The 26,556-nt window shown below is 35.1% G+C and overlaps 2 protein-coding genes, 1 long non-coding RNA gene and 1 pseudogene across 4 annotated transcripts; 3 read left to right on the top strand and 1 right to left on the bottom strand.

Annotated features, from left to right (window-relative positions):
* Positions 1 to 2,121: 2,121 nt before the first annotated feature.
* LOC121746918 lies at positions 2,122 to 6,791 on the top strand. 2 transcript variants are annotated; one of them, XR_006039087.1, is made up of 7 exons: positions 2,122 to 2,246; positions 3,059 to 4,999; positions 5,085 to 5,139; positions 5,418 to 5,552; positions 6,050 to 6,136; positions 6,210 to 6,338; positions 6,427 to 6,791. It is a non-coding gene; the product is annotated as an uncharacterized LOC121746918 (long non-coding RNA). The 2 variants fall into 2 exon arrangements; XR_006039086.1 differs by having other exon boundaries at positions 3,034 to 4,999.
* A 4,498-nt stretch (positions 6,792 to 11,289) lies between these two features.
* On the bottom strand, positions 11,290 to 12,940 carry LOC121749597 (myb-related protein 306-like). The gene is made up of 3 exons (XM_042144167.1): positions 12,567 to 12,940; positions 12,277 to 12,406; positions 11,290 to 12,160 (listed from the first exon to the last, which is right to left on the bottom strand). The coding sequence occupies exons 1-3, from the start codon at positions 12,697 to 12,699 to the stop codon at positions 11,542 to 11,544; spliced, it is 882 nt and encodes a 293-aa protein (XP_042000101.1). The 5' UTR covers positions 12,700 to 12,940; the 3' UTR covers positions 11,290 to 11,541.
* Positions 12,941 to 19,943: 7,003 nt separating this feature from the next.
* LOC121746407 lies at positions 19,944 to 22,567 on the top strand (annotated as a pseudogene).
* A 321-nt stretch (positions 22,568 to 22,888) lies between these two features.
* On the top strand, positions 22,889 to 25,530 carry LOC121746408 (activating signal cointegrator 1). Its single transcript, XM_042140229.1, has 4 exons — positions 22,889 to 23,052; positions 24,091 to 24,738; positions 24,835 to 24,933; positions 25,060 to 25,530. Exons 1-4 carry the CDS (start codon positions 22,897 to 22,899, stop codon positions 25,300 to 25,302), a joined length of 1,146 nt encoding a protein of 381 aa, XP_041996163.1. The 5' UTR covers positions 22,889 to 22,896; the 3' UTR covers positions 25,303 to 25,530.
* The last annotated feature ends 1,026 nt before the right edge of the window (positions 25,531 to 26,556 follow it).

Here is a 26,556-nt window from a genome sequence, read left to right as displayed (position 1 = left end):
TCACAAAAATCGTAGGGGTCAATTTCCTCATCTAAATATTGACGTAACCTGTTGAATGAGACATAGAATTGAAATTTAAAAATTAAATTTTTTTGGGTGTGAACTTTATATAGTATCTAGCTTAACTATAAAATATCATAAAGAGAAACAACTGACATCATATGTTTTGGTATACTACGTTTTCGTAATAAAACTAGTGCAACAACCGACATAAATCATCAATTCTCATATAATCTAGTAGTATCATTTTTCACATGTTCAAAATTATCAAAATTTTGATACACTAATTTGATAGAAACTTGGCTAGTCCCATCAAGTATTCATTTATCTTTCTTTCATTAGCTATACACGTTTGAAATTGAGCACAAGAGAAAAGATATGGACGTTGTAGAGAAAATGGGAAAGTTGATGTAATATCCTCATGTGTTATTAGGATGGAAGGAAATAACACAAATCTAATTTCAAGATTGGATCTAACTCTATGGGATTTGCAATGGCTCTCACTCCACCCCATTCAAAAAGGGATTCTCTTTCAAAACCCTCAATCCAAACACACCCTAATCCCTCACCTCAAAACCTCACTCTCCCTCGTTCTCGATTTCTTCCCTCCCCTCGCCGGCCGCGTCGCCACCACCGCCCATCACGACGGCACGATCAGCTACTTAACAACGCCGGAGTTGAGTTCGTTCACGCCATCCATCGCCGCCGCAACATCGGTGTCGGACATCTTGGAACCTAAATACATACCTAAAATAGTAACTTCTCTCTTCGCAGGGATCGGCTCCGCCAATTCCGAGGGCGTTTCGAAGCCTTTGCTGGCGGTGCAAGTCACGGAGCTCATCGACGGCGTCTTCATAGCCTTAACCGCCAACCATGTCGCCATCGACGGTGTCTCTTTCTGGCATTTCTTCAACTCTTGGTCGGAGATATCTCGCGGTTCCGACACCATTTCAAAAACCCCAGTTTTCGAACTCCGGTTAGTTAATACTCCCTCCGAACACGATTAATAGTCTCAATATCTCTTTCTTAATGTCTGTGCATGGTCCACCACTTAAAATAGAAAAAAGTCAGTGACACTTTAAATTAAGGACATTCTAAAATACTCTCCATTCCGGGAAAGGATCACCTAAAACAGACCCTAAAACAAACCCCAGTTTGAATTGTCTGTTCTCTAAATATTTTATTTTCGATTGGATTGAATTGGTGTATTCCACAACCGAATAAATATGAATCATGTATTACCTACACTTTATAATTTATGATTTATTAGTGTTCATAAAATAACGCAGATAAAAATATTAATAATAATAAGGGATATTGGTCCTTAAAATTTTAAATTTTTGGCTGAATTTTGGTATATTTGCCATGAACTTTAAAGTTTATCGCAAAAATTATAAGCATACTTCTTGTAGTTGATTTCCCATAAAATCATATTTTTTTCCTAAACTCATGCAAAATTCACTACAATCGATAAGTTCATAATTTTAGAGACCAAATTTTAAGTTTATTAGAAATACTAGCAAATTAGGCCAAATTTTAAGTTCATAAAGCTATTATTGACCAATAGCTTTATTTTTTTTTATTTTTTTGGAGTATATGAAAAACGTTATTGCAATTTGTGTGAACTGTTTATTTGAAATGATATTTCATTTTTTTTCTTCTTCACAGAGTACATTTAAAAAAAAATTATCTTTTAATACTAACAAATTCAACTATATAGTGTGTTAGTTAATACTATTATAATTAATTAATTATCAATCAATGACTTTTTCCCTGTAATGATACTATTAAAAAAATATCCAAATTATAGTACAGATAAATTAGTCATAAATTATATCCTAAAAGCAGAACTAAAATAAATGGTAATACTATGTGTATACAATAGTGGTAATAAAAAAAATAATAGTGATAATAATAGTGATAATAATAATAATAATAATAATAATAATAATAATAATAATAATAATAATAATAATAATAATAATAATAATAATAATAATAATAATAATAATATATGGGCCGATAAAGAAAAATTGAACCCGGCCCAAAAAACAATTCAATAAGTCCAACAATGAAGAAATTGTAGAAAAATGGAAGATAAAATAACAAGTAACTGAAGTAGTGAAGTGAAGCGGAGGGGAAGAAGGCGCGCAGCAATGGGAGCTATGGCTCCGCCTCCAAATTGGATTCCCGAAGACGACTTTTTTCTCAATTTTCACGCTTTCTTCATCTTCTTTTTTGCCTGAGTAAGTTATTTCTTTAAATTTCATCTGCTACTCTTTTTTTTCTGAATTCTAGCTCCAATTCATGCTTTTTTGGATGCTTGTACTGATTTCGAGTTGTTTAAGATGGAAATAGAAAAGAGCTCATCTTTTATGGAGTTCAAATTGTGTTTTGTTCGTGTGATTTCTCCTTTTTAGTAAATACTAGTAGCTTTTTAATTTTATCTAGATTTATGTGTTATATATGTATTTGGAGTTTTCACTCGTAATACCACGCCTGAAAAGCTTTAATTTTGCTTTTTTATGTGGTCTTGGTTCATTGTTTGTCTGCTTGGTGTTGATTTTTTTTTTGGCATGAGTTTCTTAAAGCTTTATTTATGGTGATTCTTAGTTTATTTTCAGTTAGAAATGCACGGCTCAATGTGAAACACATGTTAATGATGCATTTTGGTATCTTCTTTCTTCATTGGAGTATTATATAATCTAGCATTTTCATTGTCATTTCCTTAGTAAGACATCTCTTAAATTATTATAGGTTTCCATATTTATATAGTATAGACGTATGTTCAAATAAGAATCAGAGCATTCTGTTGCATACCTTGATACTTCTTTCAAAAATTAATAAATAGTTTTTAGGAAGTCATTGATTTTTGCAATGAAATTTGAGTATCTTTTTGGGAGATTATTTGCTACTTTTCACGTTATAAATCTTGATCGAGTATCCTTCAGAACCCAATCATTTGTACTTAAATTCCCTAGAATGGTGACCTTGAATTTCCATCTATTCCTCTGTTTCTTCTTTTGACTCTAGGCTGGTGCTTCTTTGGAATCTCTAGCTAAAGGTGCTGTGCAATTCTCTCGGCGATATACTGTACATGAGTTGCAAGATCGCTGGGTATCTATTCTCTATGATCCTGTTGTTTCTGAAGAGGCATCAGCACACATGTTTTAGCTTGAACGTTCTGGGGTAATAAATCAATTGAGACCTAATAAGTTTGAAGGAGTAAAAGTTGTAGCTTGCAGTTCAGTGAAGAGAAGATCTGAAAGTGTCCGGAAACATTATTATCCCATGCGTAAAAGAATCTGCATTGAACCACTGTATATGATGGATTGCAATCTTGCTCCTGGGCCTGGTTATTCTAACTTTACAGATGGTAATGAATTCTCGTCTGCAGATTGCAAAGTTGGCAATTCAGCTCCAACTATTCTCGGAGCTCAAGGCCCGGGTTATAGCATTAGGCCTCCTCCCTCTGCTAAATTTAGGCCGCATGCTGCTGAGTCCACTGGAAATGGTATTACGCCTGCTTTCAGTGGTGTTCAAAATCATGGGCAAGAAGGCCTTGGTGGGGAAAATGTGTCAAACGACCTTCCCTATCGATATGAAGAGAATATCTCATTAACTGGGGATTGCAGTGAGATTCCTGGATTCGGCCAATCAGAAGATTTGCCTCCTTGTAACTTGTTTGAAGCTGAGGGTTTAGTGAACCAGGCAAGTGCGTGTACAGAATTTGGTGACCCGTCATTTCACAGTTTTGGGTGTTCACCTCCTTTGCCTCACTTGCCAACTACGAATACTGCCCATGACATTTCTGCAGCAGAACTGCTCACTGAATTGCAGATGCAGACCTGCAGCTAAGTGATGCATTTCTGGTTCCCCAGACTGCAAATGAGTCAGATGCATTAGGATGTGGTGATGGCCCCTCAAACCTTGAATTTGAAACTCCACTCTCTCGTGATGGCACGATAGATTTGACTTCTAGAACACAAGACTACCTTGAGGAACTGTTTGACCTTTCTAATGAAGAAGGGCTACTCTACATGGACAATGATGGAAAAGAGGATATAGAAAAATCTTATCTTGATGGTTTGAGTTCGCTTCTATTGGATTCTTCCAGTCAGTGTGATTTGTCAGGTTCAGGTCTAGGTGAGGCTGCAGTGGTTGCAGATGGACATTTAGTTGATAGAAGTGATACACTTGATGGAGGGTCATATAACGAGGACCTCCGTGATCAGCAGGAAGTTGCAGATGTTCAAGTGTCAGCCTCTGGAGTTACCCTAAAAGTATGCCCTGAATATTGTAATGGAGTCATTTGGTGTACAATAAACACCGAAGACCCAAATATTCCTAGCAATGAGGATGTTTTTCTTCCCTATCGCTTTCCTTCTCTAACTGATTCCTCGGGGTCTCACTGGGCATTACATGACCCTAGCTATTTAGGGTCCTCATCGGTTAAGAATTTCTCAAGCAATAGCAATGCAAATGGAGGACACGTTGTGATGAAAAACACCCACACATATTCACCTGTTCCTTCTGGCAGGATGGGACAATTCCATCCATCAGATGCGGGTTTAAGATGCCGAAAAGATCATCGAGTTAAATTTGAGTAGCCTGAAAGTAGTGTCCAGCACGCAGCACCTAGAGAAGCTTGGAACAGTGACAACCCACATAATGTCAGTTTAGCAAGTGTGGATGCCAACAATGTAATCACTGGAGTTAAGGGAGGTCCGACAGAGATGGGACAGGGTAGGAATATTGGCCATACACCCCTCAACCCTTGCAGAGACGAGCATGAAAGTAATTTGGATATTCTGTTGGCTGTCGGAGTGGAGTGGATTGCATAGCTGAGATTTTGAATAATGGATCATCAAATGTCGGCATGAGTTTCCAGTATACTGATGTCCCAAAGGCAATTGATCACTCCCTACTGTCAGATCATGGGGAGCTTTTGTCTGAAAATGAATCTGACGTGCCATATTTTTCTGATGTGGAAGCAATGGTATAACATCTGTGTTATCGTAATTTGCTAGTTTCCTCTGCTTTGTTTTCATTAATTTCTGCATCTTCTTGATTATGTCCGGCAGATCCTAGGTATGGATTTGGATCCAGATGACTTTGATTTATACACCAATCCTGAAGGTATTTATCCACTTTCCAACATATTGACTTGTAATTGTTCCAAACTCTCAGTCAGAGGGATGCTCTTAGATAACTACACTTTAAGTTGATTATATGTTTGTAATTATAATCTTAAATGAGTTTCGCTAGAGGTGCTTGTAGAAAGGTTAGCTTTCTATTTTCGCATCTAACTAGTCTCTGTTGGTACCAGAAAAGAACTTGGCTGCCACTCCTTAGCTATTTGGCTTTTAGCGATTGTTTTCTAGTATTTCACATTATGCACAATGAAACCCTTGCAGTCCAGAGATATCAACTTGAAGAAACCAAGAGAACAATCATAAGGCTGGAGCAGTCAGCTGACGCTTTCAGACAGAGAGCGCGCCTTTGCAGTTTTATATGGCCGTTTCTTAAGACATTTAATAAAGAAACCTTAGGTATGGCCTCTCAACCAAGTTTAAAATTTTCATCAAAATGCTTCTTACCTCGGTCATTCCGAGCAGTTTCATAATTACTCAGTATAGAACCGTGCAGCCTGCAATATAACAAAATCTGCAACGAGCTTTCTCGGTTGTCTTCTTTTATTACTATGTATCAATGCTATGAGGTGGAGTTAAAACCTCTGCCTTGTCATTAAGCAAATATTAGGGCACGTCATCGTTTAAACTTTAAATTGTACGGGGCTCAGCTGTGGTTGTTAAGCTACAAACTAAAAAAAGGGCTCTATACTAAAGCTGAGGGCCAAGTTTTTCCTGAGACTCAGAGCTTGATTCTTTAAAGGTTGTTCGAGCTCGTTTATTGAGGTTTGTTTAGTTAAACGAGCCAACTTGGATTTGACACTTGGCTTGTTGATGTTAACTCATGAATTTTGAGGTATTTTATGTACAATCTACTGTCTGGATTTTGCTTTACATATGAATCATATGGCTTTCAGGTGTTAATGGGAAGGGCAACAGATGATATTAAAGTTGATATCGACTTGGGAAGAGAAAAACATGGTGGTAAAATTTCTCGAAGACGGGTATGCTAACCCTTAAAACTTACGTTATGTGAGTAGAAAATCATAATTGTTGTTTTTTTCTTTTTTTGGGTAGGCCACGAAGAAGATGGACATGTATGGAACTTTCCATTTAACGAACCTCGGAAGAACTCCAGGTTACATTAATGGCAAAGAAGTTTCCCCTGGGCAGAGCCTAGGCCTTATTTCTGGCTGTCTCATCGAGGTATATATCACATTTTAATCTTCATTAGGCTCATTGTTCCATCTTGCGTATAATGGGGAAGAAATGACTTCCTGTTTCTATATTCAAGGTTAGGGGATTGAGCTTTGTCTTTGAGACAAACCGTAAAGCGGTAAAGCAATACATGGATAGCTCTGCAGGAGAGGTGGGGTTTAGCAGAATATAAACCATCGGTGAGGTATTGAACAAGGCAATCATATTCAGAATCGGTACATGTATAGAGTAGTCGTCGCCATTATTTCGCATAGCTCCAAATTTAGGTTGACTACAGTCTACAGCTCTTTTCTGCTAACGAGATTGTTCCTTGCATTAGTTTAGTCCTTCTAACCACATTTTTGTTGAAACTGGATAACTTTGTTCATGTGCTGTAGAAACTCAAATTTCACAGGAATTAGCCAAGTAGAAGAAAGTTATGCTATGTGCCATTCAATGTCATGCCATTGTATGAATGCTCAGTTCCTAGTTCTTGGCTTGCTTTGTGTTGATTAAAGAGATGGCTTGTACTCCCTCCGTCTGTCTGTGATTAAATGTCTCATTTTGACTCGTCACGGGTTATAAAAATTGTAAAGAAAAGTGGATGGAAAGTTATGGGAACATGGGTCCTACTTGAGGGCGGATGCAGGAAAAAATGTTGGTAGGGGCTTACCGAAAGAGATGAGTAATGAGAGGTAATGAATTAGGAAGCGAATAATAAAAACTAGGGGATTTCACTTGTAAATAGCTTGAAAATTCTTTTGGTTTTTAATGTGGATAGCAACATTTCCAACATTTCTCCATGAATACTAAATTCATATACTCAAACTAAATTTCATATCTATAATTTAAACTAATTAAATAAACGATTCAAGGTATTTATTCTCAAAATTTCCAACATAAACACCCTTCTACAGTCATAAATAAAGATCTCCTCAAAAGCCAAAACTCACAAATACCTTCTAACCAATATTTCTTTGAATTTGGTATGCCTTTTTTTCTTGAATAAAAAACGAATATAAACCGTGGAAATGTTTTGAGTGATTGAGTTATAATGTATTGTATGGATACATTTTATATTTATTTACCAAAAATATTTATGAAGGCTAATGAATTTTTAAAAATTATTCTATATTAAAGGGTTTAATCCTTTGAATTTGGGTGCACAGCCGACCTCCTGCGAAAGACTTTTTCAACATGTATATAATAAATATTTCAGAATCACATGACCTAAATAAATACTTGAAACAGTTTTGATACATAAAAAATGGGAGACCCTCCTTCAATGCACATGATATTGTCAATTGTGGTTCAACTTAGAAAAAAGAAACCAGCTGGATCAGTCTTACCTAAAAATTACAATGAGAAAAATAGATCAATCTACACATGCTAATTACATAAATGTGCATGGCTAAATTAGTCATTTCGCACAAAGTGATACCCTAGGGTATTCACATATGAGTTGTTTCATTTATAGATTGTAAAATAACAATACACAATGCCTAGCCTCCTATTATATTGTAATTTTTCTTTTACTTATTTTATATTCTCACAGTCACCCCTAATATTAATGATAAGAAGAAGAAGAAGATAAGAGACTAACTAAACTTTGACCAGATATGGTCATTGTAATTTTGGCCTCAATCAATTTTGAGATTGCAACTAGCTGGCTATATATCTTGATGGTCCATGCCCATAATTAATTAACATATCTTTATCATATAAATAAACATGATGCAAATTATATTAGAGGTGACATATATTAGTATTATACATTTAGCTTTCCATTTTTGATTCTACATCTGTGGGAGAAATGGGCTCTCATGACCACCTCCATGCCAGCTTAATTGCACTCTCCATGTTTGATCCATCACAGTCATAAATGTTTGTGTCTGAAATAGAAAGGATGTAGATGCCAATCCCATGACTTTCTTCTCTGTAATAACTTATTAATGGATGCAAGCCATATATAATAACAACCAAATATTAAAGAGGGGTGTTTTTTTCTTGCCTTGATAGTTGATGATGATGTTAGAATTCATGAGGGGAATTGGACTTTTTTTTGTTGCTTTTAGGGTGAGGGTTTCATGTGTTTGGACAGAGGAGTTTAGGTTGTAAAAATTTTGAGAGAAGTCAAACCTTTTTTGCATGTGCATTTAAGAATGGCAATTGCAATATTTCCAATGCACATTTGGTTCTTGACCTGGTATTTGATTGTTGAGTTTTCATTTGAAATTTAGAATAAATAAAATATTTGTGGATGGGAATGGATGACTTGTGATTTCACTACCTTTGACTTCATAGACTCCTGCATGGAATAGTAATTTAAAGCATTGTCGTTTGTTAATTTGGTTTAATTAATTGCACCTTAGTTTTTTAATACTTCTGTTTCAACTAATTCTTTGAGATTTAGGTGGCTAAGATGAGTTTGTCTTGATTAACATTGTATATATTGTGAATTTGTGATTGACTCTACTCTCGTGCATTATAATTGAATCTCATATATTTTTTTAAAAATATGAAGTAATGAATATATAGCGATGATCGATAATTTTTAATTTAGACTCAAGAGATTGGCTAAAACAAACATGCATTTAAAAATAAATACTTAGAATCATTTTTATCTTTTGGATGTTATAAATTCACAACTTGAAATTTTGCTCCTTGGGGGATGTTAATTCAAGACTATGAAATTATTCAACAAATTAATGAATTCTTATCATCATAGTTCTTCAAGAATATTATGTCTGATTATAGAAAAAAAATAGATTTTTATTTTATCATACATACAGTGCATTAAAATCAAAATCATGAAAAGTGTTATGTTTGTATGTGTGTACTTTGACGTGTTATTTATAGAAAATAATGATAATTAATCATGTGTAAATTGTGATGAGAAAGTAACGAAACTATGATGATCAAATTTTAGCATAATAATGTTTTCGATTATAATTTAGTGGAGACAGATTTACCACCTTAAATTTTACACTTTTAATTATTTTCTCTATCTTAATATACTGTTTCGATATTACTAACATTTTATGTACTACTATCTTTGTTTAGCATCAATGATTTAGTTATACTCTAATGCACATCTATACATATATGCGTGTATTCAATTCTAGAACTACGAAAATCTATGACTAAGTCGTTTCACGTTTACAAAACTTTCTTAGTTGTGTAAGTCAACCTATGAAACAACTGTGTTAATTGATGTGAGAACAAATTAAACGTCACTGTTGTTGACTTTAAAATTTCAAAATGTAATGAATTATAAGTCAACGGCCTTCGGATTTGAGTTATAGTACTAGAATTTATTATTCACCAAAAAATGATTAAAAATATTTTTATTGTAACAAAGATGTTATTTTTTGTTTCTAAATATACCATTCTAAACTTAGGGGATGCAATGGAAGCGCTCAAGAAAAGAAAATATTACAAAATTTCTCTTCGATTTAAAGATTTTGCATCCTAAGTTGTGGTTATTTTTCAAAAAATTTCAAGACATGTAAATGCATCTATATTTTAGTGAATCTAAATGCATGGAGAAAAAGAACACCATAAATTTTTTTACCGAAATAAGCTAGATCGACTTTTACATTCACTGAAAAAATGAGAACAAAGAAGAGTGGATTGAGTAAAAACGAAGTAACATAACATAGTGTGACAGTGTGTGATTTGATAAGGTTGTAATTATTTGGGAATAGAAAAAACAAACGGAAATAAGGAAAATAAAAGGAGAGAGAGATTTATGAAAAATCATTTAGTTGAAAAACAATGTGTACCATTTCCAACTCTATTTTAAAATATTTATAATTAAATATCATTGGAGTCAAAAACGTGATTTCTGAAGCAAATACTCGTTTCATCCAAAAAAAATAGTCTCATTTGTGAATGACATACTATGTTTTAATGAAAAATTGATAAAGTAAGAAAGATTAGAGAAAAAGTAAGTAAAGTAAGAGAGATATGAAGAAAAAGTAAGTAAAGTATGGGAGAGAAAGAAAAAAATGGTTAAAATATGGGAGAGAAACTTTCTATTTTTAGATATGAGATTATTTTTTATGGACATCCCAAAATGAGACTATTTTTCGTGGACGGGTGGAGTATATAAGAAATATGTATACCATTAAAACTTTTCAAACTCGTGGTGATCTTTGGCTTCGGTCATTACCACTCTACTATAGTTTAATAGTTGAAGGTTTCAATTATCAATAAATAAAAATTACTACTACTACTTATGATTATCGTAAAAAGAAATTAAAAACACTACGGCGTCATATAACGTAATTTTTGTCTTTAATACTCCCACCCCATTTCTCGAAACTAACTGCCTTTTGACCTTTTCTTTTTTCTACTTTAGTTTTTTGAGATTGGAGAAGGAAATTAGGAATCTAATGAAGAAATTAAATGCAGTTGCCAGTTTGTAAAAGAGAATTTGTATTAGTGTAAAGCTGAGATAATTAAATTACCCAAAATATGGTAAAGGATCAGATGCAGTTTAACTATGAGATTAAATTTTAGAAGTTGACAATTTGTTAAGCTTCTTATGTAGAGACAATGGTGACTAGGAAAACGAAAAGATAGATGTTGATCATTAGAAGAAAAAAAAATCAAAATCCAAAATTCATACTCAGAAGATAATTCATTAATATCCCAGCTCATAAAGTTACATACTGTCACCAACAGAAATGGCAAAATCTCGTGTAGGCATATCTTTAATAATTTCAATTACTGATATTACTTTGATGATTCACAAATCGAGTTGAGCACAAATCAAATAGTATGAAGTATTTAAACTAACCATAAAGAATTTATGTTTCAGAATAGGCAAGCCTTAGGCATGAAGTCGGTCATATTAGATGATAACAAGGCCTTTTCTTCCCAATTTGCAAATCATCTAAGTTAATTAAATTAAAACCCTAATTCCAACATCTCATTATAAATTAATATAACCAAATGGTAGGGAAAGTACATATATTAGAGCTTATTTCTATCCAGCACATATGCAAAGGCTAAAGGCGCAACAAATAATTACACTTTGATACCTCTAAAACACTAGTAATTAGAGATAATCTACATACATGTAGTAAAAAAAGCCTAAAACCATCCAAAAATGGCCAAATTTCTTTTTTTTACCATAAAAAAAGCAGTTGCCCTAATCATAATTAAACTAAACTCCTGAGTTGTTTTGAAGAAATCCTATTTTTCTTCAGAACAAATCAGCAGTTTCACTCAAAGCCAAGTCCATGAAATCTCCATCCTGCCCCTGCGCCGCCGCTTCGTCTAGCAGCCACTTCTCCAGCAGGGTGAGGGGCATTTGCGTCTCAAACTTCACCTCACGATCCGCCTCCACTGAAACAGGGAACGTCGTGCTGATCGCGCCCTCGCTAGGGCTGGAGCTCAGCCCGGCCGAGAAGTTGGCGTTGCTGTCGGAGGAGACCGCGGATGATGAAGAATTCGGAGACTTCTTCATCCATTTCTGCAGCAAACGAGCGATGTTCTCGGTGCTGGAGGCGTACGTGGGCGTCGGCACCACCGAGTCGACTCGCTGAGGTAGGGTTAGGTTTGATCCCATCGCCGAATTGGAATTGGAATTGGAGATGCAGATGGGTTTGTCGAGCGAGAGAGCCTCGCATAGGGCTTGTTTGGCCGTGTGGATGTCGGTTTGAAGCCGCCTTTCCCACTGCCCTTTCGCAATCGATTTTGTCTCCGAATCATCCCCCTTCCCGCCCTGACCCTTCCCCAGCTTCTTCTTCAAGTGCGTGTTCCAGTAGTTCTTGATGTCATTGTCGGTTCTCTGTGGGAGGTATGAGGCTATAGCAGCCCACCTACAGTTATTACCAACAAAAAATAAGCATACCATTGGAATATGAGAAATATATTGGAGGAATAATTTAGTTTTCGCACGATCTAATTCTGAACATAGATCTTGTGAAAAAATCACCTGTTGCCGAGGAGGGCTTGGAGGTGGATGATCATCTTCTCCTCGTGCTCGGTGAAGTTCCCCCTGCGGATTCCCGGGCGGAGATAGTTGGTCCAGCGGAGGCGGCAGCTCTTGCTGCATCTCAGCAAACCTACAAAACGAAGTAGCCAACAAAAATTAATATGCCATCAAAGAAGACGGTGGCGCCGCTGCACACCATTTATTGCTCAACATTAAATGGTTTCAACTACTCCAAAAAAATTAAACAGATTTGTCAAAAATAGGATCAACTTATATGATCAGATTAGTACCTGTGTTAGTAGGAACAGCCCTCCAATTTCCCGGACCGTGTTGTTGAATGTACGAGACGAGGACGATGTCTTCCTCGGGCGTCCATGGCCCTTTCTTCATTCCCACTTTATCACAGCAAGGTGGCCTCCCCATCTCTATACTAAAACTACCCAAAATTTGTGTTTGTATTGTTTGTGTGTTTAAGAAGAAGAAGAAAGAAAAGGGTTTTTTTCTTTCTTTTTTTTTCTTCCTTTTTTTGGGTGTTGAAATTGCAGAGAGAGTGTAGAGACAAGAGTCTAACTGAGGGGGAAGAGATTTGTCCGAGGAAATATATAGAGAAAGACTGCATAGGCTGACTATGAGTAAAAAAATTGGCTATTTAATCTTCGAAATAGTCAAAAGAGGACAGCAAAGATCATTTACTCCTTTGCTTGCAAAAAGTCAGCTTCTCTCTCTTGTGGTTAAGGGTATCCATTAATCACTGCGCCCCTCATAAAACCGCGTGGCAATCAATGTAAACAAAATTTAAAAAAATGAATTAATAATAAGAATACGAAATCACATAATTTTGTTGTACCACACTTGATAAATGGATTGTTCATTATTGATTTGATACTGGAAGAAATTATTGGGTTGGAGTGAATAGTTTTTAAATCTGTACATCCCTAAATCATAGGCGGGATCGCTCTTTAAAGATAGATTCATCATTTTTCTATTTTTTAGAAAAAGTAGTGGAAATTAATTAGTCCAAAATATCGATGTCATCTGAAATAAATATTGAAGCATTTTTTTCAACCCTTTGGACTAATGAAGAGTGAGTGTATCACTTTTATTGAGGTTATATGCCTCTTGAATATAATGGAAGAAGATATCAAATTGTACCAATATTCTTCATTTAATTTCTTATGGAGAAAATTATGGCTATATATGAGTACATAATAAAGGTTGTGGGTGTCGGTTGAGTCGGATAGGACTCGTCCCGTTCCGACTCAAACACATTCTATGATTTAGATGCATGGCTTATTTTATAGAAGTAATGATTGTATAATTGAGTTATCGTTGTTATGAATAAAATTGATCGTTATTATGAATAAAAGTTATTATTGTTATATACTCCATATAATTGTTCCTATGTATAAGTGTTTGTGTTAGCGAATAAAATTTACTAATAAGAAGGGTCCGACCCGAACTGGTCAGGTTCGGCGGCCACTCGGGTTGACCTGGGTGTGTGCTTATGCTAGAACACATGCAAGTGTGCCTAGTATATGTTTCATATGTAATCCGATAATCTATTGAAGATAAAAACAAAAAATTGAAAAAGTCTTCGGCTTTGGCTCACTCAACTCACTTGAGCATGGTCCGCATTATTAAGAATCAATTAAAGTCTTTTCTTGCATTTATTTTAGATTAATGCCCATTTATCGCTTTGAAGCTTGTAATACAACAATACCATAATCACGTCCTAAAAAAATTAGTGCAATAATTAACACGACTTAACACATAGATTTCATAACTTTAATTGAAATTTGTGGCTCAACGGAAGAGAATGAACCCTAACCCCATACATGTTAATCAATGAGGATCTCCCTTATTGCTTTTTTCTTTTTATTTTGAATGAGTCCATAAATTATTGAGTTTGCTTAAATATATTTAAAAAAAGTATCACGAGTAATTAATTTCGAAACTTATAGTATAATCACATATAGAGTCATTTTTTTACTTTTTTTTAGAACCAAAAGGTCCTCAACTCCTTAAGGATATTACAAAAATTTAAAATAACCTCAGGGGATCTTTTACCGATGTTCACTCTTTTATTAGATCACTAAATTAGAAAATATTACTGGAAAAATAATTGATTGGCTTCAAATCGAATTATGTAGTCAAATTGGTGTTAGCTCACTTTCAGATATAATCCCTATACAGTAGAATATGACAAAATTGAAATTAATCTAGAACAACTTTAGGTAGATTCAGAAATATAGGGTGTGACAGGAATGAAATTTGTGAAGTAGAAAACGACCATTCATGTATTGATTAATAATTATCTACTTGTTAATATCAGAATTAGTCAAAACCGTGGCCAATCTTGTAGGTGGTTTGCTTGTCAATTTTCGTCACCTTCGATAATACTGAGATGGGTATACTAAAATTGGGACCGTCCATTGAAGTCAGTTTATTTATTTATAAAGTTACTCAAGATGTAAACCACATTTAATTATGTAGACTCATACTTCCAATTTTTCATATGATTACAAATTTTATTTTGCAGTTACATTTCGGACTATACAAACAACAAAAAATCTATACATAAAACCAAAGTTGTAACAAGAAGCTAACAAAAGACTAAAAACTAGTTCGACAAATAGAAAAGCTCTATAGTGAAATCAAGTTTGCCTATCTCTTTTAGCAAAGGTACTGAATTCGCAACACACAACAAATTCAAACACAAAGTCCACACACAGCAGAAAAGAGAAGTCTCTTAGTACTGATAATCGACTGATACTGATAACTTTTTTCTCCTTCTCTTTTATTTTATTATTTATGGGCCCCATCATCCACTATACAATTTCAACTATTTTTTCTCATTCTCTCTTATTTTACCAATTACACATTAAAATTCATGTCAAATCTAAATGGTCTATTTATGTGAGATGGATGGAGTAAGTAGTATTTTATTTTATCTATTTAGTAGTACTACTTTGTTAGATAATATTTGACCATAGAGGATATAATTTTGTCTACATGCTATGCTGACAAATGAAAAACGATCAGAATAGTGCATATTCAAAAAATTAGTAAAGAATTCTTTAAAAAATATTAAAGAATTTATGCTAAAGTTTGACTGAATTTTATAATTATATCTATCTTATTTTTAATTTATAAATTAGTAAAATCAAACATTTATCCTTAAAAGTACATACCAATTAACTATAACTTTTTTTATCCTCAATTACTTTCCTATGGCTTAATTTGCTACCATATATAATCAATTACACATTATTACTTCTCGACTTATTGTGTGTCTTATTAAAGGAACATAATAATTATTCTTAATTAGAGTCGTATCCGGCTTCTAATCGCAATCTTGCAATGGAAGTAGAATTAAACTTCACATTTGTTTTTTAATACTTAATGAAGATCTTTTCATATAATTATTATTTCGAATTAGCACGTGAATCAAATTCGGCAGTTCGGTTACTTAGCAACCTTATTAAACCATTTTAATTAAAGAAAATTATGGAGTACTTGGTTTGGTGGAAACATTTATAAATTGTGTCGTAATTGCAAATTATAAAAACGAGGTGTTTTGCAACAATTAATTGAGAAATGAATTGGATACGAAGTTCAGAAGAAGAAAAAAAGATTGAAAAAACAGATTATCCGTTGTGTGATATTTTATTGATATATTTCATCATAAAAGTACTAAAAGAGACAGATATATGCATAATTTATTATGTAGTAGTACTAGTTTTGTTATAATAAGACTAAAGTCAAACATGAGACTAAATTTGTTGTGACCAAGTGATGAGTGTTGTGAGATCAGTGAAGAAGTGTTCAATTCAAATGAGAATTTTGTAGATAAAGTTTTAAAACCATGTGTGTCATTCTTGGAGGCTTTCAAATAACTCTCTATTTTGGCTATTTCTTCCTTATTCTTCTATTTTATCACATTTTCACACTATATATTTCAACTAAATTATTTCAATATGGATAGGATGTGTTGTTTTATTAATATAAAGCGACATTTGTGTCAAATATAATTCTTAAATAATTATATTTTGTGGGGCGTGTGTAGACCATTTTATAGCATCTGAAACTCAATCTATATATATTGTCAAACCGTGTGACGCATAGATACATTTTTTTGTTATCTTCACAATTGTTACAATAAATTATTCTGAAAATGTACATAGCTCCTGACGTCGAATTTGTTGCTTAATTTTGAAGTAGAATTAATATGTATAACCATAAATTTTGAAGTAGAATTAATATGTATAACCATAAATTGGCAAAAAAAATTATTTATTTAAAACGATACTAACTGGTAAATTAGAGTATATTTAAATAAATAATTGTGTGAATATACTTAAAGGAAACTCCTTGTGTCAAACTTTTACTTTTGTACCATAAAATATAGTGAGTCTTAATTAAGATGTTTTCGCTCTCATAATATTTAAATTCTTAATTAATAGCGTTACAATATAATTACAATTTACAAAGGTCTATATCATCATCCCGAGAGAGAAAATATAAGTAGAAACGTGTATGATAAATTATTCATCATTTTGCATCCTTTTTAATGATAAAAAACTTTCCAAATCCGAATGTAAGTAAAATAAAGCTTATATCTTCTTCAAGTGTATGCCATAATTAAATTAATGTTTACACTTCTTTTAGTTTAATTTGTTCCGTGGAGAAATCTTTCAAATTAAATAACAAAAATCTTTCGATATAACCAAGTTCAGATTTGATCTTATAATATAAAGTTATAATCAATATAGTAAAAAGTTTTATTATGACACACCAATGAATAATTATATAATGAACATTCTTTTTTCTTTTCGATGAGACAAAAAAAAACAGTAAATTGAAAGGGATATTACAGTGTGACAGTGAAGCATATTTGTATATCTCATATGGATTAAATTCGGTTTTGCGGTGCCCCAAATGTCAAGAAAGTAGGCCCATTGGGCTCAGCAGTACTACATGTGAGGCTGAGGGTACACCACGTGGAAGCACATTTATTGTCCATTAACACGTAGACAAGAAGACAAATGATTGGGCTAACATCTGTTGAAGGCCCACAAATAAAAAAGATTTATCTTAATTAATATGGCCTTGCTTGTAATTTAAGCATGGTTTCAATTAATTAAATAAAATTGAATTGGCTTGGTTATTTAATTTGATGATAATGTAAAAATTTCACCTCTGAATAATAAATAGTATTCTCTCCGTTTCCTAAAAATAAGAACTTTGAAAATGACACGAGGTTTAATGTAAAATTGGTAAAGTAAGAGAAGAAAAAAAAAAGTACTACTAGTTGAATTAATTTTAGTGGATTGTGAGGTCCATTTGCTAAAACAGAATACAATATATTTTTAGGAAATGGACGAAAAAGAAAATAATTTCTACTTTTAAGAAATAAAGCTAGTAGAAATTTGGCTTGGTGAGTACTGAGCTTTATGCTGAGAACCATTACCAATCAATTGTCATATTTAAGCATTATATATAGACGCTAATGTTTAAAAATAAGTGTCACAATTTAAAGAAATTAATGAGTATTATTATATGGATAGTAAAATCTCTTTCATAGTTTGAGACGTGTGCGACTGTATAATTCTTAATGGATTTTATAAAGTTGAATACATGTGTTAGCACACTTGATACGTGTAGACTTAGTAATGATACTATCTCATTTGTATATTTTTTAGACGTGTCGACTTGGTAATAATAATGTCTCATATGTGTCTTCTTGAATAGCTCTTTCAAGACCAAGTTAACCTGGATTTTTTTGTTGCATGTGTTAAAATTCGTGTGCATTCCGTCGCAAACGTGCAAGAGCATATTGAAAACCTACATTTTTATCCCACATAAACTTTATCATGATCGATCTTGTCTCTTATATAATCTTCTAAGAAAGTGAAGACTCCTTTCTACATTTAATTAGATTTAGATTTATAATAACCAATTATGATAACCAATATGTGTTACCAGCAGGGGTTGACTTGGTCATATAATCAATGACATTCAATGTTGATAATTGTGTTTCCAAAGTCAAACCCACTAAAGTCCTCATGTTTCGTTTATTGTGGTAGTGGTTATAATCTGCTGTTTCTTATGCAATTAAGAGCATTAACAAATGGTGGTGCATTCTGGCAAACGAATAGGCGACACGTGTATATAGATGTTACATCAAAATTAACCATGCACACTTGTATAATTGATGAATGATTTTGACGGGGATTGGATGCCATTTATTTTTCCCATATTTTGAATTGGCCATACAAGTGTCCCTAGTTGTATACTCCCTAATTTATTTGCCTAGAAATAAAATAACTAAACGTAGTTATACTTACATTAAGTGGCGCAGAAAAAATCCTTAATAGGGACTTAACTATACATGTGAAAAAATAATATTTACCATGATCCACTTAATATGACTTGTTATCTTTTTGGGACGTCCACTTAAAGTGGCACTCTTCCTTGAATAGAAACATCTCCCTCCCATCATATGTAACGCGTTTATTTTTGGGCACATGTTTTAGGTAATGGTCTTTAGTGATTAAATTAAGAGAGAATAAAGTAAGCGTAAGAAAAAAGTAAGAGAAAGAATAGAAAGATGATAAAGTAAGAAAACGATAAATTGTTGTTTTTTTGTCAGAAAAGGAAATGTCTCATTTATAGTGGGACGACCCAAAAAGAAATACGTTCACTTACGTGGCACGGAGTGTGTACTTTATTCTGTTTTTATTTAAGCCTAAAAAACATTATATAAAATCTCATGTCTAAAAGGAAACTTCACTTTAAGCATGACGGATGGAGTGTATCATACAAAAAATCACAAATATGAAAATTATAAAAATGCATCAACTAGTTCAACGCATACCAAATCGAAAGATTACATTTCATGTAATATTTATATTTATTTTTACTAAAGCGATGAATATTAAATTATATGGATTATACTATTACACATCCAGTGCATAGTTTTTTTTATATTTTATTCTCAATTTTTCATAATGAATTAAATATAAAGAATTAGCATAAAAAAATAAATATTTATATAACTGAATAAAAAATAAAGAAAAAAAAGCTGAACTTCAAAATTAAAATTGCCCCATGATAAATTTTATTGATTACGTGGGAATAAGTTGAAGCCACTAAATTTACTAACTTTTCGGTCGACCTAAATTGTTTTCTTGTTTTCAATTATTATTATTATTATTATTATTATTATTATTATTATTATTATTATTTTTATATCAAATTATAGATTTTTAGTGAATTACTACTACTCCAATAAAATAGGTACTGTAGTTTTGTTAGAAGTGTATATTGGTAGAGTTAAAAGACGTAAAAGGCACAACATTCAATACCGTAATTGTAAATCTTCTTAAATAACTAATGATGTGCTAACGTAACGAGCGATATTGATTAGAAATGAGCAAATAGTAAAAAATTAAAAATAATGTCAACAGTGGGATTTGAACCCATGACCTTGCTTCGGACCAGGCCTGAAACTGGCGCCTAGACCGCTCGACCATCTTGACTGACTGAATTTATTTGTGAAAATATTATTTTAACTGAGTTAGTTCATCTTCTATCTACCGCCGAAAACTGAAACTAATGGCGCTATTATCATTCCAAATTCCCACCATCAACAACGAGAGATCATCATGCTCAGCAAGAAAATACTGTGTCTATTCCGCAAATACAGCTCCTCCGCCGCTCTACAGGAAGGTCCGGCGCTCGGTCTCGACCCTCGTCTCTTGCTCAGCAACCCAACAAATTTGAAGGGCATAACAATCGCACAAACCAAAGCAGCACACGCCCTTCTCTTCAAAACCCACGAATTAAGCCCAAATCTCTACGCCGCCAACAATCTGATCATTTCCTACTCGGAATGCAGTCGCATGGACTGTGCATTCAAGCTGTTCGATGAAATTCCTCTGAGGAACTCGGTCACATGGAATTTGATGATTTTGGGGTGTAACAAGAATTCTCTTTACGGTTATTCTTGGAGGCTTTTTTGTCAAATTCATAATGTTGGAGCGGATATGGATGAGTTCACTTATGGCAGTGTTCTTTCTGCTTGTGGCTATGTGGGAAATGCAGCCATTGGTTTACAGGTTTACGGGCTCGTTTGGAAAAACGGGTTCGTTTCTAATGGCTACGTGAGGGCTGCAACGTTAGATTTGTTCGCCAAGTGTGGTAATATTGATGATGCTTTGAGGGTGTTACATGATGTTGATAACTGTGAGAATATCTTTTGTTGGAATCATGTAGTATCCGGTGCCGTCAAGAGCAAGGATCATTTAATTGCATTGGAAGTTTTCGCGCAGATGTTTCGTTGTAGCATTATTTCCCGGAATTCTTTCACATTTTCAAGTGTTTTAACTGCTTGTGCTGCAGTAGAGGAACTAGAGTTGGGGACCTGCATCTATGGGTGTGTCATCAAGCGCGGTGTTGGTGGTGATGTTTATGTCGGAACTGCCATTGTTGATCTTTATGCCAAATCCGGAGCTATGCTTGATGCTATGAAGCAGTGTAAACTAATGAAAGTGTTCAATGTTGTTTCTTGGAATGTCATCATCTCCGGCTTTGCTAAGCAGGGTGATTGCGTTTCTGCTTTTTCTGTCCTCAATGAGATGAGGAAATCGGGAGAGGAACTAAGCAGCTTCACTGTTCCGAATGTGCTTTCAGCGTGTACAAACCCCGATATGTTTAAAGGAGCATTACAGATCCATTGCTGGACTTTTAAGGTTGGGCTTAATATTGATCCAATAGTCAAATCGTCTCTTATAAGTACATATTCGAGAATAGGAGCGGTTTATTTATCTGAGAAAGTTTTTGTAGAGAATGGGAAGATGAAGGAAGTAGGTGTTTGGGCTAACATGATATCTGCGTTTGTTCAAAGTGGGAGTTACAAAAAAGCAATCATTTTTTTTCAAGATATGTTAGAAAATGGTACTAATCCTAATATGTACATTGTTTCTAGTGTCATTAGCTTGATAGATAGTTTAGCTTTGGGGAGACAGGTGCATAGTTACTCTTTAAAACTCGGTATGTTGTCTGAAGTCAGCTTAGGCAGTTCGATTCTGACAATGTATTCGAAATGTGGCAAGTTGGAGGACTCTCTAAAGGCTTTTGAGCAACTTGAGAGGAAAGATAATGTTTCGTGGAACTCTATGATTGTTGGTTTAGCTGAAAACGGATGTGCGGATAAGGCTCTTCGGTTGTTTCAACAGATGGGATTCGAATCCGATGACAGGATTTTAGCTGCTGTTCTGAATTCATGCTCTGCTCTTTGTTCCTTGAAGTCGGGCAGAGAAGTTCACACCTTTTTCTCTTCGGTTTTGGTCTGGTGGTGAGCAGGCCATCGTTGATCCTGCACTAGTGAACATGTACACAAAATGTGGTGATCTCGATTCAGCTAGGATTGTTTTGACAGGACGCGTATCAAAGATCAAGCACTGTGGTCGTCCTTGATTTCAGGATACTCTGTATATGGACAAGTTGAGGAGGCTCTTGAGATTTTCCGCAACTTGCTTATGTCCGGTGTGAACGCTGACGCCTACACATGTTCATCGATTTTGGGGGCTCTTGCTATTTCAAGTGAATTAGGGGAACAGCTTCACGGATATACCATTAAAGTTGGTTTTGAAACGGATGCATCTGTGGGAAGTTCACTTGTGATGATGTATTCAAAATCCGGGAGCATCAGCAACTGTCACAAGGCGTTTCAGCAGATTACAGACCTCGATTTGGTTAGATGGACGACAATGATAGCAAGCTACGCTAACAATGGAAAAGGATCAGAGGCGTTGCAGCTCTTTGACTGAATGAAGAGATCAGGAGTAGAGCCTGATGGTGTCACCTTCAGGGTGTGCTTTCTGCTTGTAGCCAGCGCCATGCTGGTTTGGTAGACGAAGGGTATTTCCATCTGCAATCGATGATCAGAGACCACGGGATCAAGCCTGGTCAGAAGCATTATGCGTGCATGGTGGATCTTCTTAGCCGAGCAGGGAGGCTAGAAGAGGCTAAGTGGTTTATCGACAGCATGCCTGTGGAACCGGCCGTTTTAGTGTGGGAGACTTTGCTCGCTGCTTGCAAAGTGCACGGTGATCACGAGCTCGGGAAGGTGGCTGCTGAGAAGATTCTGGAATCGCAGCCTAATGATGTCGGAACCTACATTTCAGTGTCGAACATCTATGCAGAGGCGGGCGAATGGGATCACGCGTTGAAGGTTAGAGAAGCGATGGGAGTAAGGAGGAAGGAGGCCGGTTGGAGCTACGTGTGAAATATGCTCGTGATGTGACCGGACGTGGATGGTTGAGACGGAACGAACCTAAGGAGGAGCCTGAGACATGCACATGCTCATGGTTCTGAAGTGAAGAGAAGTATAGGCTATTATTCTTGTGTCTTCAAAATTACTCCATGAGAATTGAAATATATAAAAAAAAATTATTTAAAAAGGTGAAATACAAAAATTAGTACTTATTGATTAAAAAAAGTGATTAAATACACCTCCGATTCGATTATAAATACAGATATCCAAACAAGCCCTTAGACCGTAAAACCCAGAGAAAAAAAAGCTTCCCTTATTCGAGAGAGAGGGAAGAGGGGAAAATGGGGGTGGAGACGACGGGGCAGTGGTTGGAGAAGGCGTTGACGGAGCTGTGCCAGAAGATTGAGACCGGTATTCAATTAGATGGCGAAATCATATCAGGTCTCGTTTCCTACTGTGAGATGGCTCCTCCACTCGATGCAAAGGAATACCTTGATGTACGTCCAATTTTACTTCAATCCTCATCTTTCCTTTTTCTGATTATGCCTACCAATTCCTGTGTTGATGCGGAATCTTCTTCTTTGTTGCTAGGGATTTAGTATTTTCTGATTTTTGTGTGATTATTTTCTCTTGGTTTTAGTAATATGGTAGCTGTGTAAACGTATATAGATGTTTGATGAGTTCTATGCAAAATTGGATTGAATAGTATTGAGCAATCAGATCAAATGTGTCCTAATGATGAAGGTGTTCGTCTATTACTCCTTGATTATGCTAGTAGTAATTGAATTATGTTGCTTTATGTAGATTTTGTCAAGAGGTTGCATTCAATTGCATAATTATATTTGTTTCACCTTATTGAGATCATGCATCTTTATAGGCTATGTGCATTAGGTGTTCCATATGATGAGAGTAGTGGTTGGATACTTGCAGAAATGCCTAGTTTCATTTAATTTAGAATGATGCAGTGGTGGCATGAGTACTACAGCTTTATCATCTATGGTGTCGTTCAGTTTGTTAGACAAGATACTTGTGAGATACAATATGGGGTAAACCCAAGATGGGGTTTGTCTAGGATTATATCAGTCACAAGGGTGGAGGTGGGATGAACAATCGTTAGATACTATTTAATCTTGGCACTTGGATGACGGGAAGATACAGGTTGAGCTATTGAGAAAAAGCCAACAGAACAAGAGATAAGAATAGACATGACCTTTAGTCACAAGTAAACATGACAACCCGAACTGCCCTATGAATATCTATTATCCTTGATTTCGATTCAAAAGGGTCGAGGTTTGAATATTACTATCCAGTACATGCTCCTTACAACTACAGTTGTTTATCAGAATAGTATAAATTGTTTGTTTTGCACCAGAGTAGTCGCTTTTACAATGTTTCCATTGTCTCTTATCACAATATGACCTTCATGTTTCCATTTGTTGCTTTCCAAGTTATAGTAGGAGTATTATTTTTAATTGCTATATTCGTAGGCTGTAGCTGTAGTTCAACATTTTCGTAATCGATAATTTTTTTTGCAGAATATCATTGGAGAGGAAGCTGGGAAGAGTGTAACCGATGAGTACTTAAAACGAAGAGGTCACAGAAATGTGTACGATACCAGCAAAGACACTCCAACTTCCAGTTTACATGCCTATGTCAAACCACGTTCAGATGAAGGTCCCTCTGTCACATCTAAAAAAGCACAAAGAGCACCAAAAGAGGCAAAGCCTTCCACAAGTCAGGACAATCAATCTAAACATGTGCCAGCTCAGTCCACAAATGAAAAACCTGTGAATCAAGGTAGTTCGAGAAAGAAAAAATCTGGAAAAGTTATTTCTCTGGCTGAGGCTGCGAAAGGATCTATTGTATTTCAGAAGGGGAAGCCCTGCACATGCCAAGCCCGCCGTCATGGGTTGGTCAGCAATTGTATATCTTGCGGAAAGATAGTCTGTGAGCAGGAGGGCGAGGGGCCTTGCAATTTTTGCGGTGCCCTTGTGCTGAGGGAGGGAAGCACATATGCTGGTTTGGATGAAGGCCTTATGGTTTTAACCGATGCTGAGGCAGCTGCTGAAGCATATGCTAAAAGGCTAGTTGAATATGACCGAAATGCAGCAGCTCGTACAACAGTTATAGATGACCAGAGTGACTACTACGAGATGGAAGGAAATACCTGGCTCTCGAATGAGGTTTTTATCTAGAATATTTATCTAGAGACATATTGGAATGACTTAATTAATTTTAATTAACATCATTAATGTTGTATGCTACTACTTTACTCTCAGGAGAAGGAACTTCTGAGAAAGAAAAGGGAGGAGATAGAAGAAGCTGAACGATCCAAGCGAAGTAAAGTGGTCATGACCTTTGATCTGCTCGGTCGCAAGGTTTGCATATCCTTTATTTTGATTGTGTTATCCATCCACGGTGCTGCATATCCATTAGCTCTTAAGCTCATATCAATACGAAAAAGACAAAGCAAAAATGTTGAAGTGCTACTTCTTTAACTGCAGGTACTTATGAATGAGGATGAAGCTTCTGAAGAAATGCAAAACAGTATATTACTCCGGCCGCCTGAAAAAGAAGATATCCGCATCAAACCAAATCCACATCTCAAAGTTCAACCAATATTCATCGACCCCGGTCCTAGAAAAACTCCCAAGGAAAGAACTTTGAGCAAAGGCGTTAGCACCGGGTTGTGCTTGGAGATAAGTGGGAGGGTACAGCATGGACCAAATGAACTAAATGTTCTGTGAAGATCTGGTGGGCTGTGTTTCATGGATATCGCGCTCTGGAAGAAATAGTCGAAGAGAAATTAGCTGCAAGAAGCTATAGCTGCTTTGCACTTGCTAGTTTCCCAAAGTGAACTGAAGAAAAAAGAAGGCATGTCCCCTGTTTTCTCTGAAACTTGCTTTTTTGTAGCATTAAGATCTAAGCTTATCAACTGCAAAATTTTATTTAAAATTTTGAATATGTTTTGTCTATTTAGTTTATTCTCCTATTACACACACACACACACACACACACACAATATCTTAGTATTAAGTGAAGGATTAGGTAGCGTGTGCATAAGGTGCCGGCGTCCAGAGCCTTTGTCCTAGCGGCAAGGAGCTTAGACATTATTGCATGAGGTGTCGAGTTCGAGCCCTCTTGACATCAGTTGTAATTTACTCCTATCTATAGTATATAAGTTTATTTGTAACTTCCTCCCTTATATAGGAGTTAATTTTAAAAAAAAAGAAAAAAAATGGTAGCTTGTGCATAATTATTACCCTAAGAATAGGGCAATAACGAAATGTATCTACTTTTGTGAGGTATGTATGGCTTCTAATTTATGCATCACTCAATTACATTATGCAACAAGAATCAAACAAAGACGTGTGGAGTCACACGACACTAGCCATGAAAAATCAAATCAAGGACCATTTCACAGCTCCAATGAAATAAAGTATGGAAATATAGTTGGGTCTCGTAATCAATAACCCCAATCAATTATCGTATATGTGACAGTACTTTGATAGTCATAGTCGACAAGAATCGTCCCCACAATTTAATTAAGCCTCTTTAATATACCCAATTTGAAATAAGTCTCGCACAAAAAAAAAAAAATTAAGAGTAAGAAAGTGACAAAGATAGTGAAAAGCTGCATAAATATGAAGTGATGAGAGCATGTTGGGGTGCAACATCCACATCGGAGAATAAGTAAAAGTCGTACGCAATTATAAGAGTTATCTCAACGAAGGCATTTGGGAAGTGCCTCAAACAAAATCGTAAGGGCTTAGCCAATAGACTACATGTATACAGAACTCATTTGCGAGTACGTGTTTGGAGCTTTCAATAATAAATGCAGTATGACCACTATAGTATAAGAAGAGGGTGGATGAATTTAAATGTTGTTTTGCAACCACTTGTTCATTTGCAAACTCTTAGAGATTAGCTTTAATTATGCATTCCTAAGATGACAACAATAAATTATGCGTGTGTTACTTGCACGACATGCTAGTGTGTGT

The sequence above is a fragment of the Salvia splendens genome, chromosome 9, assembly GCF_004379255.2.
Source record: "Salvia splendens isolate huo1 chromosome 9, SspV2, whole genome shotgun sequence".
Classification (NCBI taxonomy): domain Eukaryota; kingdom Viridiplantae; phylum Streptophyta; class Magnoliopsida; order Lamiales; family Lamiaceae; genus Salvia; species Salvia splendens.
The sequence above is the reverse complement of the archived record's forward strand: the minus strand, read 5'-3'. Positions and strand labels throughout refer to the sequence as shown.

Excerpts from the sequence above, each read along its gene's own strand:
- LOC121749597 (XM_042144167.1), bottom strand. The coding sequence starts at position 12,699 with ATGGGGAGGCCACCTTGCTGTGATAAAGTGGGAATGAAGAAAGGGCCA. Across the intron at positions 12,407-12,566 it reads GGCTGTTCCTACTAACACAG|GTTTGCTGAGATGCAGCAAG; the intron begins GTACTAATCTGA and ends TTCGTTTTGTAG. Across the intron at positions 12,161-12,276 it reads CAAGCCCTCCTCGGCAACAG|GTGGGCTGCTATAGCCTCAT; the intron begins GTGATTTTTTCA and ends TAATAACTGTAG.
- LOC121746408 (XM_042140229.1), top strand. The coding sequence starts at position 22,897 with ATGGGGGTGGAGACGACGGGGCAGTGGTTGGAGAAGGCGTTGACGGAG. Across the intron at positions 23,053-24,090 it reads ATGCAAAGGAATACCTTGAT|AATATCATTGGAGAGGAAGC; the intron begins GTACGTCCAATT and ends TTTTTTTTGCAG. Across the intron at positions 24,739-24,834 it reads ATACCTGGCTCTCGAATGAG|GAGAAGGAACTTCTGAGAAA; the intron begins GTTTTTATCTAG and ends CTTTACTCTCAG.